Genomic DNA, 17691 nt, shown 5'->3' with positions numbered 1-17691 from the left:
CCTTCCTTAGCTTTGATCAAAGAAGGGAGGAAGAAAGGGAGAACTATTGGAAAAACAGAGTGGGGTGGCAGAATGTTGGAATAATGACAGCTGTGCCCCCTGGTTACAAGCATTGCAGGATCAGGAGTTTCTGCACAGGCACGGATATGGGCATTACATCCCTGAAGACTGGCATTGTGCCTGCTCCCACCATCCTGCCCATCAAAAGAAGATTGGCCTTGACATCAAGAAATAAAGCTGGGTTGTGTTAAGAAAGTTTTATTGTTTCCTTTGGATTTGTGATGAAAGCACATAAAATTACAAGTGGAAGAAACATCATGCCACAAAATTGCATAGAATTATTACAAAAATGTGAATTATGCTTTTTAAATAATTTGAGATAGAAGAACCAAAATATGTACATTTTAAGAGCTTCAAATACTTTGTCCTTTTTTTTCTTCTGAAAAGGCAAAGGTCACAATATCTAATCCATCACAAGCAATATTTATACAGTGCAAAGCACAACATTAAGTTCAAAGTAATGCAAGCAATGGCCCTTTCTTTTGGAATTATTTAATGACTGCTTAACTATTACAGGAATAGTAAGTGATGTATGGCGATATGGAAATGTTAAAATGAAATGTTAAAAACCAAATCACATGGCATGTCATCAGAACTTTGAAAATTGGTTTACACGGCCAAAACCACGCTATTCTCAGTAGTGTACAGGTATCAGAGGGGCACAGTCGAATTTAATACACAGCTCTACTCTCTAATATAGGAAAAACCACAGTACAGAATTTCACACATTCAACAAAGAACAAGGCAAATACATAAAGGCACAAAACTGCACATCATATGGACCCCTTTTCCTTATCTTTGTCTATTTCAAGTAATATTAATATTGTTAAATGATAATATCACTGTAGTAGTTTCAATGATGCAAGATGGACAGTGTTACACACTACCCCACAACTGCAAAAGTGTCATTGTACAGATATAAAAATGTGGTTACAATAAATGGCCAAATACAAACATATTAGAGTCACTAAGATAATGAAATGCAACTACCAAAACAGTTTTGTGTAAGTCAAGATTATTCAACCTTAGTCTATCTCTGGACTAAATGTAATACAATATGCGGTAATAATCACTATTGCGTTTGGTTATGAATGCTATTATTAGTTCACCCTTCTGCAATTTTAGACAGTCTGTAATTTTGTTTATAAAAATGCAGCATTCGATTTTGACCATTCTTACTTCCTTATGATTAATGCCTTTTTTTCAAAGTGCAAAAGTAGAATGATTTACAAAAGATATCACTTTCAATGGAAGTTATGTTTTATTAAGTGTCTAATTAACACCCCAAATCTTTCAGATCAAAATACTATCATTTCCAAAGAGGATGGGATTTCCCCCCTTGTGTCTTGCTAGATGTGTGTTTTTAATCAAACACGCTTTCCTAATGTTTGAATTAAGCCTTCATTTTGATTAAAACTTAATTGTGATCCTCAGTTATTGCTTAAAGTTAAATAAAGTGATTTCCATAAAAATATTAAATTCTTAAAATAATTTTTAGGACACAATGGCTTTGTGTTTTAAAATGTTTTGCTAAGCTACAATCAGGCAGGTTTATTTTAAGCTAAAGCTGTGAGCATCTTGCTTCAAGGCTTTAACTTCAATGTTCTTTGTGTTACTCTCTAAACTATATTTTCCTCTATATAATTATTCTCTCTTATTTAAGACCTTTCAATAATGTTTTTGATCAGTTTTACCTTGATACGCTGTTTTTCTCATGCCACCTAACATAAGAACTTAACAAAAAGACACAGTTAAATGAATTAAATGTACATAATAAATATATAAATGAAGTATTTTTTTATGTTAGAATAAAAATGAAATCTGTCAGCTTTAAAAATTTTGGAAGATACTAATATATTCCCATATTTCTGTTGTATATATTTTTATCTATTCTGATTATTGAAACAAGTTTAAAATCCAGTTTTGATCCTGCAAAATAGATATCAAATTCATATTCTAAATTCTAAATCTAATTCAACTTGCATCAACAACTCCATCAATTATTTCTTAAAATATCAATGATTTATCCATGAAATCTAGATGTTTGATAATTTTCATCTCTATCCACTTATCCCTAAATTTGTGGAAGAGTTTTGGGTCATTGTCACACATCAACACTCGAATGAATGTGTGTGTGTGTGTGGTGCATATGTCTATATTTATATGGCTGAGTGTGTACATATATACATGGAGATAATATATATCATTTATATATGGGTCCATGTATTCTTTAGATAAATATTCAATATTTATCACTATTAAAAATAAATGAACCATAAAATAATGTCAGACATTAAGAACCACTGGGACCTGTTTAGTCTGATTGAATCTCTGCTCAACATATATTGGCTCAACTATTTTTATTCAACTGAACATATTCTATGTAGTTATTTATACATTTCAGGCCAACGACTAACGAATACTCAGACTCTGAGTGCAAATAGTCAACTCGGATAGACCACTGGCTGGAGGAGTGTGGCCAACTTGCTCATGCAGCCAAATGTACGAGCCATACTGCCAAGTCTGGGAATAACTTCACTGGGCAAAGATACAATCGCGCAATTGTTTTTCAAGAAAGAAAACCAGCTTATTTGAATCACTATGATATCTGATAAAGCCATGTCAGCAACACATACACTGAGGCCTCTATGATAAATAAATTAGCAGACTGCAAGCCACCAGTGCTTACAAAGCAAAGGATGAAACAATTAAAAAATGCATGTTAAATTGAAGATACGGTAGTTGAATGGCAGGTAGGAAAAACATACTCAAAGTGGGTTGTTCAATAGTGTTAAATAATGATATGCATTTCTCAAACTACTTCTATTACTTTGCAAATATTTTATACCAGAGCTTCAAATAAAAACATGAGCTTGATTTTCTTCAAAGAAGACACAGTCCTTCATTAGATGGTTCATGGAGCCTGGAAGTTGCCTGCATTGAGTTTACTATTGGAAAGAAAACAAAAATCCCACCTACATGCACTCTCCACTAGTAGACCTGCATTTGTTTCCACATTGCACATGGAGCCTGGGCCTGGGGATGTCTGCATGGATCCTTCTGGAACTCTCGTTTTGGTGTGGATTTTGGGCTGAGGGATGCTTCTCGGGAAGATGCTCTGGGCAGTGATCTTTGTAATAAGAGAGAGTCCGATGGAGCTTGAGAGGCCATGCATGTTCCAAAGGCCTGGCAGGAACACTCACAGAGAAGTATCAAACTCTTTTCCTGGGTGCTCTCCTTCCAGCTCCTCACTGGAGGGAGGCCTGTGGTTCAGTTTTCCAGCGTCAGAGGCCAGGGAGGAAGGGGCAGAACTGTGATTGCTGTCCTCACTGATCTTCCCTTTCATGGCGTCCTGTACGAACTCCAGAATCTCCAGGGGCAGTCTTTTGAACTTGTCTTGGTACTCTTGCTCCAGCTCCACCTGCAGCTGGGAGACACCAAGAGGGAAGGGTGATTTTACATCATTCAGGTTTCTATAACCACCCATGTAGAAACTTCTTGAACGACATGTGCAAAGGTGGGCGAGGGATATATTAATTTTAATATCATCCAGAGGTTACCTATTGAAAAGATATAAAGCAGAGTTTAGCTCAACATGCCATTTTTCCATAGCTGAAAGCCAAGTTCAGGTTATGTGTGGCAGAATAGGGCTACCTGCAGTGATATAAATACACACACACACACACACACACACACACACACACACACAGATGGATCTTTTGAAAAAGTTTAGAGAAGTAGCCCAGCCAGCATGGCTCAGTGGTTGAGCATCGACCTATGAACCAGGAAGTCATGGTTCAATTTTCGTTCTGGGCACATGCCTGGGCTGCGGGCTCAATACTCCGTAGGGGGAGTGCAGGAGGCAGCCAATCGATGCTTCTCTCTCATCATTGATGTTTCTATCTCTCTCTCCTTCTCCCTTCCTCTCTGAAATAAATAAAAATATATATTTTTAAAAATTAATAAACAATGATCTGAAGTTCTTAAATGTAGGGTTGGAAGCTACTGATAACTGGGAGTGCGAAGGTCAGCCATGAGTCGAGCTGGGAAGAACAATGAAGAATCGGACTGATTTGGGAAGAACAATGGAGAATCGGACTGCAACGGAGAGAGGATCAAGGTGAGGGCTTTAAGAAGAGTGGCCTCACTCAGAGGCTGGGAAGCCGAGCTTGTAAAGAGGAGCTGGATGCATTTTTACACACCAAACATATTCCTGTAACCTACTTTAACTTCTATTTTGACTTCTTTTATCTTATCTTCATTTTATTCCTTTTCATTCCAATTTCTATTTGCCTCATAAACTGTTTTAGCTACCATGTAAACTGTCTTTTATTTTATCTGTTTAATGCTCAGGAGGATTTTCAGACTTTTAAAAGACACAGACCACTTTCTTTAAATGCAGTCTTACATGTGGCCCTAGTTATAAAGCAAGCAAAAGCCAATCTTCAGAGAAGTGAGGTGAAGGGCAGGGCCCGAGGCGGGTGTCACTCTGCACAGCAGAGCCAAATCTAAACCCAGACTGTTAAATAAAATTCTTTTTGCTTATTGAATGGTAAGTGGGGGGCCATAATCTTAGAAATGACGTGTAAGACTAAGTGCTTTTTTCCTTCTGAGGAGCAGTGAGGCAGCTTTTCTTAAGATGTGTCCTTAAACCCTTTAAGGGACTTATTTTCCTGCTTCTCAAACTTTAAGGTGCACCCAAATCACCTGTGGTCTTATTTTTTTATTCTGATTCAGGAGATCTGGGTGGGGCCCAAGATCTTGCATTTCTCAGGGCTCCTAGGTGATGCCAATGCTGCTGGTTCTCACCGGACACTGATTATCTTTCTGTCTAAGCTCCCAGTTTTACTTTTTGTCTTGATCCTGCTGCACATCCTTCATCTGCAGCTTCAGTGCAGCCCCTGGGCCTCTGACCCCTGACTCCTGACCCCTAGGGTGAAGGCAGTGCTCAGGGCATCTGCCCCTTGGTGTCTTGATTGTCTTTATTCATTCCATTTTGGATGGTGCCTGCAGCTTGAGAACACCCTCTAGTTCAACTCCTTTGTACTCTTGCTTCTTATGCCAGAGAAGTTTTGGCAAAGCTCAGTTATGTCATATAGATTCATAATCCCTTATCTGCAATTCTAAAATCCCCAAAGTCCAAAAACCCAGAAGTTTTTTTTTTTTTTTGTAAATTTATAGCAAACTCATTGACATTAACTGATATAGGGCTATTTATAATCCTTAATTATCCTACTTTATGTGAATATTCATGCATGGTACTGTAGATATAATCTGCTTGATTATGAGGGTGACCCAGGACTCCCTGAAATATTATGCCTATGGTATATGTATCATATCACCTTTCTAAAATCATAAAATTTATGTATTCTGAAATATAATAGGCATTAAGAGTTTCAGATAATGAATTGTGAATCTATTTGAATAATTTTTTTCACATCAAAAATGACTGATAAAAATAACTTGACCAGAGTTATTTAAAGTCACCTACTCTTCCCAAGGAAAAAAAATGTGGGGTATTAATGAATATGTTGTGCTAGAATCTGAATTCTAATAGCCAACGTGGAAACATAATGTGAGAAGGGTATCTGCCAGAGGAAGTCAGGGGTGGGTGGTGGGAAGAGATTAACCAAAGAATTTATATGCGTATGCATAACCCCTGGACACAGACAATAGGGTGGTGAAAGGCCTGGGGTGGTGGGAGAAAATAGGGAACATCTGTAATACTTTCAACAATAAAGATAAATTTAAAAAAAAAGAAAAAAAAGAAGGGTATCCCCAGGGCCCTGAGAGTCACATTGCTGAGATGAGCAAAGGCACCTTCACACAATCCCCACACTCAGTGTCAGGGTTAGGGGAAGCCCAGGATCTTCACATGTAGGAAGAGGATGGCCAGTTCTCTCCCAGGTGCCCAACCATTTAAAAGAAGGTCAAGCTTTTACACTGTCACAGTCCTTTGTGTGAATAAGATCTCAGCCTAGTGTTTGGCAGTTTCCATTTACTACTATCCCGGCTTCATCGTCATTTCACCTCAATTTTAATTCAGTAACACGTACCTTTAAAATGTCATTTCCAAAGAATGTAAGGAAAGGAAGAAAAGCATGGGGGCCTGGGTTTAGGGAACAGCAGATTGCTGTTTTCATTTGGATTAGACTGGGGGACCTTCACCTATAGATATATTCTACCTGACCTAGAAGTCAGTTCCTCGTAGGTCATTGATGGACAAGACTCCATGTTGCTTGATAGTGCTGTTTCTTTTCTTAATTTACATAAAAAATGAAACATGAAATGTGAGAAAATTTCACATACTTAAATTAATATTTTATAATAACTTTTTAATACCATAATTCTAGTCATTACAATTCTGCACCTGATTTCAATGTGTGGGTTTTTCCTCCACACCACCAAGCAATTCTCTATGACTCCAGTGGGATGTCCTATAATTGACTCTATTCTGACACTATCTACCTGGCGATAGCATTAGATTCCACAGTTTAAGGGTTCAGTCCTACAGGACTGCCCTCCACCCCCACCAAGTGGGAAGTCTTGTTTGTCACTTGGGCTTCTGCCCGCCTGGCTATAGTTAGGAGTTCCATTAATTTGCTAGAGCAGTTCACAGAACTTAGAGAAACATTTAATTTACTAGATCACTGCTTTATTATAAAAGGATACTAGTGGCCCAGTGTACAAAATTCATGCACATTAAAAGAGGATTAATTAGAGGAAATAATTTAATATTGCTATTTGCCCTTTCTCTATAATAGAAGTGTCAGAGATGAAAGAAAATTAGTAAAATGTATATGAAAACCTTCCTCCTGTCAGAGTCTGGGGCACACCACGGGACCCAGAGTCAAGTCCCCACCCACCCACATGCGCCTCAAAATTGCGTGAGACCCAGACCTGGCCACCCCCCTGCCCTCATTTGGATAGATCCAGACCTGGCTAGTCCCACCCTTGTCAAGCCCCACCAGGCAGGGAACATAGCTTCAGGTCCTCTGACCCGGCGCCAGGATGGGGGGCATGGCCTGAGGTCCCCCAGCCCAGACCGGGGTGGGGGTGCGTGCCTTGAGGTCCCCCATCAAGTCCTGCCAGGTGTGGGACATGGCCTGAGATCCCCTGTCAAGCCCTGCCAAGTGGGGGGCGCAGCCTGAGGTCCCCGGCCTGACGCTGGGGCGGGGGGAGCAGCCTGAGGTCCCCTAGCCTGGTGCCGGGGTGGGGGGCGTGGCTTGAGGTCCCCAGTCAAGCCCCACCAGGTGGGGGGCATGGCCTGATATCCCCCATCAAGCCCCCCGGGGCGGGGGAGGGCATAGCCTCAGGTTCCTGCTGATTGCTTGTTAAGGCTCCTTATGGGAACTTGGCCTCAGCTGTGGGTGCAGCCATCTTTGTGACGGAGTGATGGTTAATTAGCATATTCCCTCTTTATTAGGTAGGATAACTCAGATGAAAGAGATGCCTAGGGCAAAGTATGGGGAAGGTGAGGCATTCCAGGACCTCTCTGGGAACACCGCTCTCCTCACTGTCCTTTCAGGTTTTTATGGAGCTGTCATTACATAGGCACATTGATTACATTATTGGACACTGGCATTTTTTTAAATGAGAATGGAATTTTATTAGTAAAATAAGAATGATAGAGAATATTCTTAATATCTGTGTTAGGGTTCTCTAGAGAAACAGAACCAATAGCATATATATATAAACTGATTGGATGGAAGGGTATCTGCTTTACTCAAAGTTTACTCATTTAAATGTTAATCTCATCCAAAAAGTATAAGTTTATAGAAACATCAAGAATAATGTTTGATTACCAAATATCTGGGTACTGTGGCCTAGCCAAGTTGGCATATCAAACTAAGCATCACAATAAGCTAACAAAATCTTGGATATTTGATGAATTACTACTTTACTGAATACATTTTACAAAATGCTTCCTGGTGCACCCCTCTGTGCTAGAAATAACTATAGTTCAGTGATGTCTCGTTCAACAAAAGCATTGTGGTTATTTCCTTTTCAGAGAAGTCAGATATAGAAAGCATGAACCCACTGCCTAAAACTAAATTGATTTTTTTAACTTGCTGACTTTTATTTTTATTTTCAACTTCAGATGACATGCAATATTATTTTATTAATTTCAGGTGTACAACATAGTGGTTAGATGATTATATAATTTACAAAGTGATCCCCTTCCGACAATCCTAGTACCCATCTGGCACCATACATAGTTATTACAATATTATTGACTATATTCCCTATGCTGTACTTTATATCCCCATAACTATTTTGTAACTACCAATTTGGTATTTCTTAATCCCTGCTCCTTTTCCATCCAGCCCTCCCAACATCCTCCCTCTGGCAACCAACAGTTTATTCTCTGTATCTATCAGTCTTTTTCTGTATTTTTTGTTTGTTTATTTTGTTCTTTATTTCCACATATAAGTGAAATGGTATGGTATTTATCTTTTTCTGTCTGACTTATTTTAGTTAAAACCACAGTGACATACCACCTCACACATGTCAGAATGGCTATCATCAATAAATCAACAAATAACAAGTGCTGGCAAGGATGTGGGGAAAAGGGACCCCTCATGCACTACTGGTGGCATTTCAAATTGATGCAGTCACTATGGAAAGCAGTATGGAGATCCTTCAAAAAATTAAAAAGAGAACTACCTTATGACCCAGCAATTTCACTTCTGGGTATATATCTGGAAAAACCTGAAACACCAATTGCAAAGAATATATGCACCCCTATGTTCATTGAAGCATTATTTACAGTCGCCAAATATGGCAGCAACCAAATGCCCACCAATAGAAAACTGGATAAAGAAGTTGGGGTACAGATATACAATGGAACATTACTCGGCCATAAAAAGGAATGAAACCTTAACATGTGCAACAACAGGGATAGACCTAAAGTGAATTATGCTAAGTGAAATAAGCCATTGGCTTTTGAACAAAACATCCAGGCCTTCTCCTCTCCCAGAAGGTCTGAATGTGGGATTTAAATTCCAACCCTCTAATCACGTGGTTGGGTCCCCTGGCAACCAGACCAACCCCATCCCTAGTGCTTTGCAATAGTTGCCGCATTAACATAACAAAAGACACTTTAATCTTGATCATCACTTATGAAATTCCAAGGGTTTTAGGAGGATCTCTATACCAGGAACTTGGAAAAAGAGCAAATATATATTCCTTATTATAAATAACAGTATCCAAATAATAATATTAAATTTTAATAATTATTTTAAATAATTTTTTATAACTGACCTAGCTGTACCTAAATTATAACTTCAATGGACTCTTTCTTTTATCATGGATTAGTAGTAGATTTTATTGTATTCTAAACTATTTTAATAAATTAAAATATTTTAATGTATTAAATAAATTAATTTAATATATTAAATGTCATATATATCACTCTTTAAAAAACTCATTTATTAATGAGTTAATTACAAAATTGCATTTATTATTAAATTTCAATTCCAGCTCTTCTTTTTACTTATTTTTTCTTCTTATAAATAAAATTCTTACTCATTGTAAGAAAACATGAAAAGTATGCTGAACAAAGTCTGGCTCTATTCCACAAAAGCTCAGCTATCAGGAATCTAGGGTTATTCCAGCCCACATGTTGCAAACAGATACTTGCGGGGAAAGGCAAGTCATGAAAATAAGAGGAGCAGGTTGTGTGCAAGGAAGTAGGAGTTGTGAGGACATTCTCTGTCTAAGGGGGTGCCTGAAGCTCAGCTCTGGTTGATGCCTGAAAGATTTTTGTTTTTTAAGAGAAGTCAGAAATTCAAATTTTCATGTAAGATCTCCTGATTTGTAAAATTTTGGGCAATCAATCCAATCCACACTCATGAGTCCCACTGGGCTTGTGTAGAATGTCCAACTTGTCTCCTAACGGGCTTAGATCAGAGAACTCAAGAAAGTGGGTCCAACTGTGGAATTTCAGTTTGGATTCCTCCTAATTTTCCCTCCTCACAATCCTGAACTTCAGAGGGTCCACTGGGCATCAGGGCTTGCTCTTAATCATCCTTTTGCTGGGGTTCAGGGTCATCTCATTGAACTGCCATATTCTGGTTCATATACTCAAACTTGAGTTTCTACACTGTGCAACTCAAGCTTCAGGCCCTGTGGGAATGGTAGATAGATTGCATAAGTGACAGCAATTCTTCACCCTCCTTGTAGTCATGGCCTTTGCAGTTTCTCCAATCAAGAGTGGAATATAGCTCAGCTTGTGTGATTCAGTGGTTGAGTGTCAACCTATAAGCCAGAAGGTCATGGTTCAATTCCTGGTCAGGGCACATGCCTGGGTTGTGGGCTCCATCCTTGGTAGGAGGTGTGTAGGAGGCAGCTGATCAATGATTCCCTCTCATCATTGATGTTTCTGTTTTCTTCTCTCTCTCCCTTCCTCTCTGAAATCAACAAAAATATTTTTTTTAAAGAAGAGTGGAGTGTATTGTTCATCTCCTAGAATCTGGGGAGGCCTTGGATTTGCTTTGTTCAGTTGAATGTAGTGACAGTATGCAGCTGTGAGCCTAAACCTCCAGAGGTTTGTGTGCTTCTGCTGGAAACTTACTTGGCATCATGTGAAGAAGTTCAGGCTAACCTGCTGGAGGATGAGACATGTGACTCAGTAATACTGCTATCACTTCAACTGACAATCAGCATGAAAGTCAAACCCACTAGCTAAACACAGGCTAAGCATGGCTACTGAGATCAGCTGACCCTGACCATGAATGGAAAAATCCCCCGACCAGTTCATAGACTCATGAGCTTAGTAAATTGCTTATTGTTTTGTGCCATTGAGGTTGGGATTGTTTGTTAGGCAGCAGTGTGTGGCAATACTAACTGATATAGTGGGGGAATTCAAAGACATATCATATATGGTCTAGCTTCATAAAGTACTTATAACTGAATCCAGCTGCCCCCATCTTTTCATTGCTGTGACCTCAAAACACATTTTTGAGGGAAAATAACCATAGAACAAATAGATCTTTAGGAGAAATTTGATTTTGTAGGATTGCCTTGGAACTTAGCACCCATGAGCTTGCTTGATCTTAAGTTTATAAGATATATTTAAAAAAACAAACAAAAAGGGAAGGAAGAACAGTCTAACTGTCTATTTTTAAGACAGATTGTTTTATTATACTCAGATATTAATAAACAAGAGCATTGCCAGAGTTCACTTTATCATAGGCTGAGTTCTCCAATTTTACTAGCCACATTCAATTTCTAAGTTATCTTAGTTAACTTGATTTTCAAAAGATGTTGCCACTCGCCACTACTGTAAACTCTGTTAGATAAGAAAGAAAAGCAATATATTCAAGGTCAAATGTGTTCAGGCCTACGTGACTGTATTGTCAAAGATTTTTATACTTGGGATGTTATTCTGCCTCTGACATTTTTTCAACTGCCTTAAGAAGTAAAGCAGATATTTGACTTAGTTAAGCAAGGTTTTTAGAGGTAGAAATATAAGTGAAGTTGAAGGAGAAAACAAAGTTACTCATGAAGGTTAGTTTACAAACAGGAAAAAAAAAGGAGCAGCTCAGAATAATATAAATGTGGCATAAATACAAAATAAGCCAGGTTGCTGAGTTACTAAAGAGATATAATCAAAGCCACTTCTCTAAGGAAACAAATTGAAACCAGAGAATAATAAGCATTTAATTATTTTCCTTTAATTACACATTTTCTGAGTAAGGACTTGAGGCAATAATTATTTTAAAAGATGGCCAATGAGTTTTCTTTTCTTTTTTTTCTCTTTCTCTGAAAATAACTACAGGAAATAGATTTTTATTTTTATTTGTTCCTTTTTACAGCTGCTATTCTTTTTTGAGGCCAAATGTTCCCAGGTGTAGTCAGCAGGAGCCCTTTCAGGCAGGCTTCTGGGTCCTTTTGACATACCTCCTCCCAATTCATTTTTCAGCCCTTGCTTGCTTGCCTAGTATAACAAGATGCCTCATATCCTTTTGTACTTTCCCTGCCTCAAACCTGGAATCCGGTTTTTTTCCAAAGAGGCTTCCATGGAGAAAGCTTCACAGGCCAAGCTGTGGGTGCTGAAGGCACTCCCTGCCACCGGACTGCCAGTGCACTTGGACCATCTCAGTGGACAGTTAGGACGCATATTTTGAAAAATATTAGCATATTACTTTTTCAGATTTAAATGTCACTGTATAAATATTTTTATTAATGGCTTTGATTTTATATTTGTGTATCTTTTTTATTTTGTAATTAATTTTGTATATTTGGTCTCTAATAACATTAACATACTTATTTGCTTTACCTTGCAATATACAGAAACAGTTTTAGTGTTATAACCTACCAATAAAATAACCATGTGAAGCTTAAGGCTTTTTAGAGGTTCTTTTTTCCCCCCCACAGAATATATCTCACTAAGGATGCACAATGATATTACTCTGCTGAGACTCATTAGAAATAATTACATTCTTTGTATAGTTGTTACCTTTAATATACACATAGGGTCATTTGTTTCAGTTTGTTTTCTCATTAAACATTTAATATTATTTCACTTATTTTCTTTTCTGGGAGCATCTTGTATTTTTAAAATTTTAATTCCTCAGTCTTTTAACTTTTTTTTTTAATATATATTTTTATTGAGTTCAGAGATGAAGGAAGAGGGAGAGAGATAGAAACATCCATGATGAGAGAGAATCATGGATCGGCTGCCTCCTGCAAGTCCCCCACTGGGGATCAAGACCACAACCCAGGCACATGCCCTTGACCGGAATCGAACCTGGGACCTTTCAGTTCACAGGCCGACGCTCTATCCATTGAGCCAAACCGGCTAAGGCCAGTCTTTTAACTTTTTACAAATATCTCTCTGGCCTTTGGGAAATGGGGAAGGTAAAATGGTACTATAATTATCTTGCTCAAAATATGTTTAAATTTACTGCTAAAGATCAGGAAAAATAATAAGACTAACAAACAAAAAACAACAACAAAAACATGAATAAAATTTAGAGTTCCTGTAAAATAAAATACAAGGCTTCCACTTAATGAAATACAATGTGTCACTAAATGTAAACCAAAAAATGGTTATGAAAACAGGAAAAAATGATTATATTGCTGTGATAAATTAAGAGTCTACATACAGTTATGTATGTACTGTGATTATAACTATGAAAATATTTTCTAAGAATACAGAATTCAAAAGGAAATACTAAGATATAAATTGATTTGGGATTATGAGTATTTTAATTTTTTGACTTCTTATTTTGATGGTAATGTAATTATTGGTAGTTATTTTATTTTTATCATGAAAATAGTATTCTAAAATAAAAAAAATCTAAAATATATATATTTTAATGCAAAACACTGAATGTAGACTGGACACCCCCCAGCCCCAATTATGAAAAATTACTGCAGGGACTATGATATTTTAACCTCAACATCATTAATTAGTTAAGAGGTTATTAATAACTATGGAAAAAGCATTAAAAAGTACATATATAGAGCCCTAGCTGGTTTGGCTCAGTGGATAGAGCGTCGGCCTGCAGACTGAAGGGTCCTAGGTTTGACTCTGGTCAGGGGCATATGCTCAGGTTGAGGGCTCAGTCTCCAGTAAGGGGGCCTGCAGAAGGCAGCCGATCAATGGATTCTCTCTCATCATTGATGTTTCTCTCTCTCCCTCTCTGAAATCAATAAAAATATATTTTTAAAAAGTACATATATAGAATGGGTGGTTTCAACATTAGCCTGAGCAACCTTGCAAAGCCTCAACTTATTTTATTTATTTATTTATTTATTTATTTATTTATTTATTTATTAAATTTCTTTATTGATTAAGGTGTTACATAATGTGTCCTTCTTCCCCCATTACCCCACCATCCCCCCCACTCATGCCCTCACCCCACTGTTGTCTGTGTCCATTGGTTAGGCCCATATGCATGCATACAAGTCCTTTGGTTGATCTCTCCCCCTTGCCCCCACCTTCCCCTACCTTCCCTCCGAGGTTTGATGGTCTGATCGATATTTCTCTGTCTCTGGAACTGTTTTTATTCATCAGTTTATGTTGTTCATTATATTCCACAAATGAGTGAGATCATGTGATACTTACCTTTCTCTGACTGGATTATTTCACTTAGCATAATCCTCTCCAGTTCCATCCATGTTGTTGCAAATGGTAGGAATTCCTTCTTTTTTAGCACAGCGTAGTGTTCCATTGTGTAGATATACCACAGTTTTTTAATCCACTCATCTGCTGATGGGCACTTAGGCTGTTTCCAAATCTTAGCTATGGTGAATTGTGCTGCTATGAACATAGGGGTGCATATATCCTTTCTGATTGGTGTTTCTAGCTTCTTGGGATATATTCCTAGAAGTGGTATTACTGGGTCAAATGGGAGTTCCATTTTTAGTTTTTTGAGGAAACTCCATACTGTTCTCCACAGTGGCTGCACCAATCTGCATTCCCAAAATGGTTCCTTTTTCTCCGCATCCTCGCCAACATTTGTCATTTATTGATTTGTTGATGATAGCCATTCTGACAGGTGTGAGATGGTACCTCATTGTCGTTTTGATTTGCATCTCTCAGATAATTAGTGATTTTAAGCATGTTTTCATATGTCTTTTGGCCTTCCTTCTGTCTTCTTTCGAAAAGTTTCTATTTAGGTCTGTTGCCCATTTCTTGATTGGATTATCTTCCTTTTGTTGAGTTGTATGAGTTCCCTGTAAATGTTGGAGATAATATTGGCAAATATGTTCTCCCATGTAGTGGTCTTTCTTGTTTTGTTGATGGTTTCTTTTGCTGTGCCAAAGCTTTTTATTTTGATGTAGTCCCATTTGTTTATTTTCTCTTTATTTTCCATTGCCCTAGGAGCAGTATCAGTGAAGAAGTTCCTTTGGCTTATGCCTGAGATTTTGCTGCCTGTGGATTCCTCTAGTATTTTTATGGTTTCCCGTCTTATGTTTAAGTCCTTGATCCATTTTGAGTTTATTTTTGTGTATGGTGTAAGTTGGTGGTCTAGTTTCATTTTTTTGCATGTATCTGTCCAGTTTTCCCAACACCATTTATTGAAGAGACTGTCTTGATTCCATTGTATGTTCATGCCTCCTTTGTTGAATATTAATTGGGCATAGTGGTTTGGGTTGATTTCTGGATTTTCTATTCTATTCCATTGATCTATATGTCTGTTCTTGTGCCAGTACCAGGCTGTTTTGAGAACAGTGGCTTTGTAATACAACTTGATATCTGGTATTGAGATCCCACCTACTTTGTTCTTCTTTCTCAGGATTGCTGCAGCTATTCGGGGTCTTTTTTTATTCCAGATGAATTTTTGGAGAGTTCGTTCTAGGTCTGTGAAATATGTCGTTGGTATTTTAATGGGGATTGCATTGAATTTACAGATTGCTTTGGGTAGAATGGACATTTTGATGATGTTGATTCTACCAATCCATGAACACGGTATGTTTTTCCATCTGTTTATATCTTCCTCTATCTCTTTTTTCAGTGTCCTGTAGTTTTTTGCATATAGGTCTTTTACCTCTTTAGTTAAGTTTATTCCTAGGTATCTTAATTTTTTTAGTGTGATGGTAAATGGGATTGCTTTTTTAGTCTCTCTTTCTGTAAGTTCACTATTGGTGTATAGAAATGCCATAGATTTCTTGGCGTTAATTTTGTATCCTGCTACCTTGCCGAATTCATTTATTAAGTCTAATAATTTTTTGATGGAGTCTTTAGGGTTTTCTATGTACAGTATCATGTCGTCTGCGAATAAGGACAGTTTTACTTCTTCTTTTCCAATTTGGATGCCTTTTATTCCTTCTTCTTGTCTGATAGCAATGGCTAGTACTTCCAGTACTATGTCGAACAGGAGTGGTGAGAGTGGGCATCCCTGTCTTGTTCCTGTTCTTAGGGGAAATGGTTTTAGTTTTTGTCCATTGAGTGTGATGCTGGCTGTGGGTTTATCATATATGGCTTTTATGATGTTGAGGTATGATCCTTCTATTCCCACCTTGCTGAGAGTTTTTATCAAGAAAGGGTGTTGGATTTTGTCAAATGCTTTTTCTGTGTCAATTGATATGACTATGTGTTTTTTTCCCCTCAATTTGTTTATGTGATGTATCACGTTTATTGATTTGCAGATATTGTACCATCCTTGCGTCCCTGGTGTAAATCCTGCTTGGTCATGATGTATGATCTTTCTGATGTACTGCTGGATCTGATTTGCTAGGATTTTATTGAGGATTTTGGCATCTATGTTCATGAGGGATATTGGCCTGTAATTCTCTTTCATTGTGTTGTCTTTATCTGGTTTTGGTATTAGGGTGATCCTGGCTTCATAGAATGAGTTTGGAAGTGTTCCTTCTTCTTGAATTTTTTGGAATAGTCTGAGGAGGATAGGTTTTAGTTCTTCCTTGAATGTTTTGTATAACTCTCCTGTGAAGCCGTCTGGGCCTTGGCTTTTGTTTGCTGGAAGCTTTTTGATGATTGCTTCAATTTCTTCCATAGTTATTGGCCGATTGAGATTTTTAGAATCTTCCTGGTTGAGTTTTGGAAGGTTGTATTTTTCTAGGAATATGTCCATTTCCTCCAGGTTGTATAGTTTGTTGGAATAGAGTTGTTCATAATATTTTTTAACAATCCTTTATATTTCTGTGGGGTCTGTTGTTATTTCGCCTCTATCATTTCTGATTTTGTTTATTTGAGTCCTCTCTCTTTGCTTCTTGGTGAGACTTCTAGCCAATGAACCTGGCTAGAGGTTCATCAATTTTGTTTTTCCTTTCAAAGAACCAGCTCTTGGTTTCATTGATCTTTTGTATTTTTTTTTTCTCTATGTCATTTATTTCTGCTCTAATCTCTATTATCTCCTTCCTTCTGCTCACTCTGGGCTTTTCTTGTTGCTCTCTTTCTAATTCTTTGAGTTGTAGCATTAGATGATTTACTACCATTTTTTCTTGTTTTTTGAGGTAGGCCTGGAGAGCTATAAACTTCCCTCTCAGGACTGCTTTCATTGTGGCACATAGGTTTTGGAATGTTGTGTTTTTATTGTCATTAGTTTCCAGAATGTTTTTAATTTCTTCTTTGATCTCATTGGTAACCCAATCAATATTTAATAACATGCTATTCAGCTTCCAAGTGTTTGAGTGTTTTGGATTGTTTTTATTGTAGTTTATTGTAGTTTATTTCTAATATTATGCCATTGTGGTCTGAGAAGATGGTTGGTATGATTTCAATCTTCTTGAATTTGGGGAGACTTTGCTTGTGACTCAGTATGTGGTCTATTTTTGAAAGCGTCCCATGTGCACTTGAGAAGAACATATATTCCGCAGCTTTGGGGTGAAATGTTCTGAAGATGTCAATTAAGTCCATCTGATCTAGTGAGTCATTTAGGATTGTTGTTTCTTTGCTGATTTTTTGTCTAGAGGATTTATCAAGTGATGTCAGTGGTGTATTAAAGTCCCCTACTATGATTGTATTGTTGTCTATCTCTCTCTTAATATCTCCTAGGAGATTTTTTATGTATTTGGGTGCTCCTGAATTGGGTCCATATATGTTTACCAGGGTTATATCCTCTTGTAGCGATCCCTTTAGTATTATGAAGTGGTAGTTTCCAATTCACATTACCCTTGTGAATGGGTGTCCAGTGTCAATAAATCAAAGCAAACACT

The 17691-nt window shown here is 37.6% G+C and overlaps 1 protein-coding gene across 2 annotated transcripts in view; it reads right to left on the bottom strand.

Annotated features, from left to right (window-relative positions):
• Positions 1 to 242: 242 nt before the first annotated feature.
• The window catches only part of PLCB1 (phospholipase C beta 1), a 660162-nt gene continuing 642713 nt past the window's right edge, over positions 243 to 17691 (bottom strand). For both annotated transcript variants that reach the window (XM_080685590.1, XM_080685589.1), the window contains one exon: positions 243 to 3487. Coding sequence is in view for 1 of the 2 variants with exons in the window: in XM_080685589.1 (XP_080541715.1) it covers positions 3260 to 3487 (228 nt within the window). In the remaining variant the exon portion in view is untranslated. The remainder of the gene's footprint in view (positions 3488 to 17691) is intronic.

Source organism: Plecotus auritus (assembly GCF_963455305.1).
Source record: "Plecotus auritus genome assembly, chromosome: 8".
Lineage (NCBI taxonomy): Eukaryota > Metazoa > Chordata > Mammalia > Chiroptera > Vespertilionidae > Plecotus > Plecotus auritus.
Note: the sequence above shows the minus strand (reverse complement) of the source record. Positions and strands in the feature narration are given on the sequence as shown.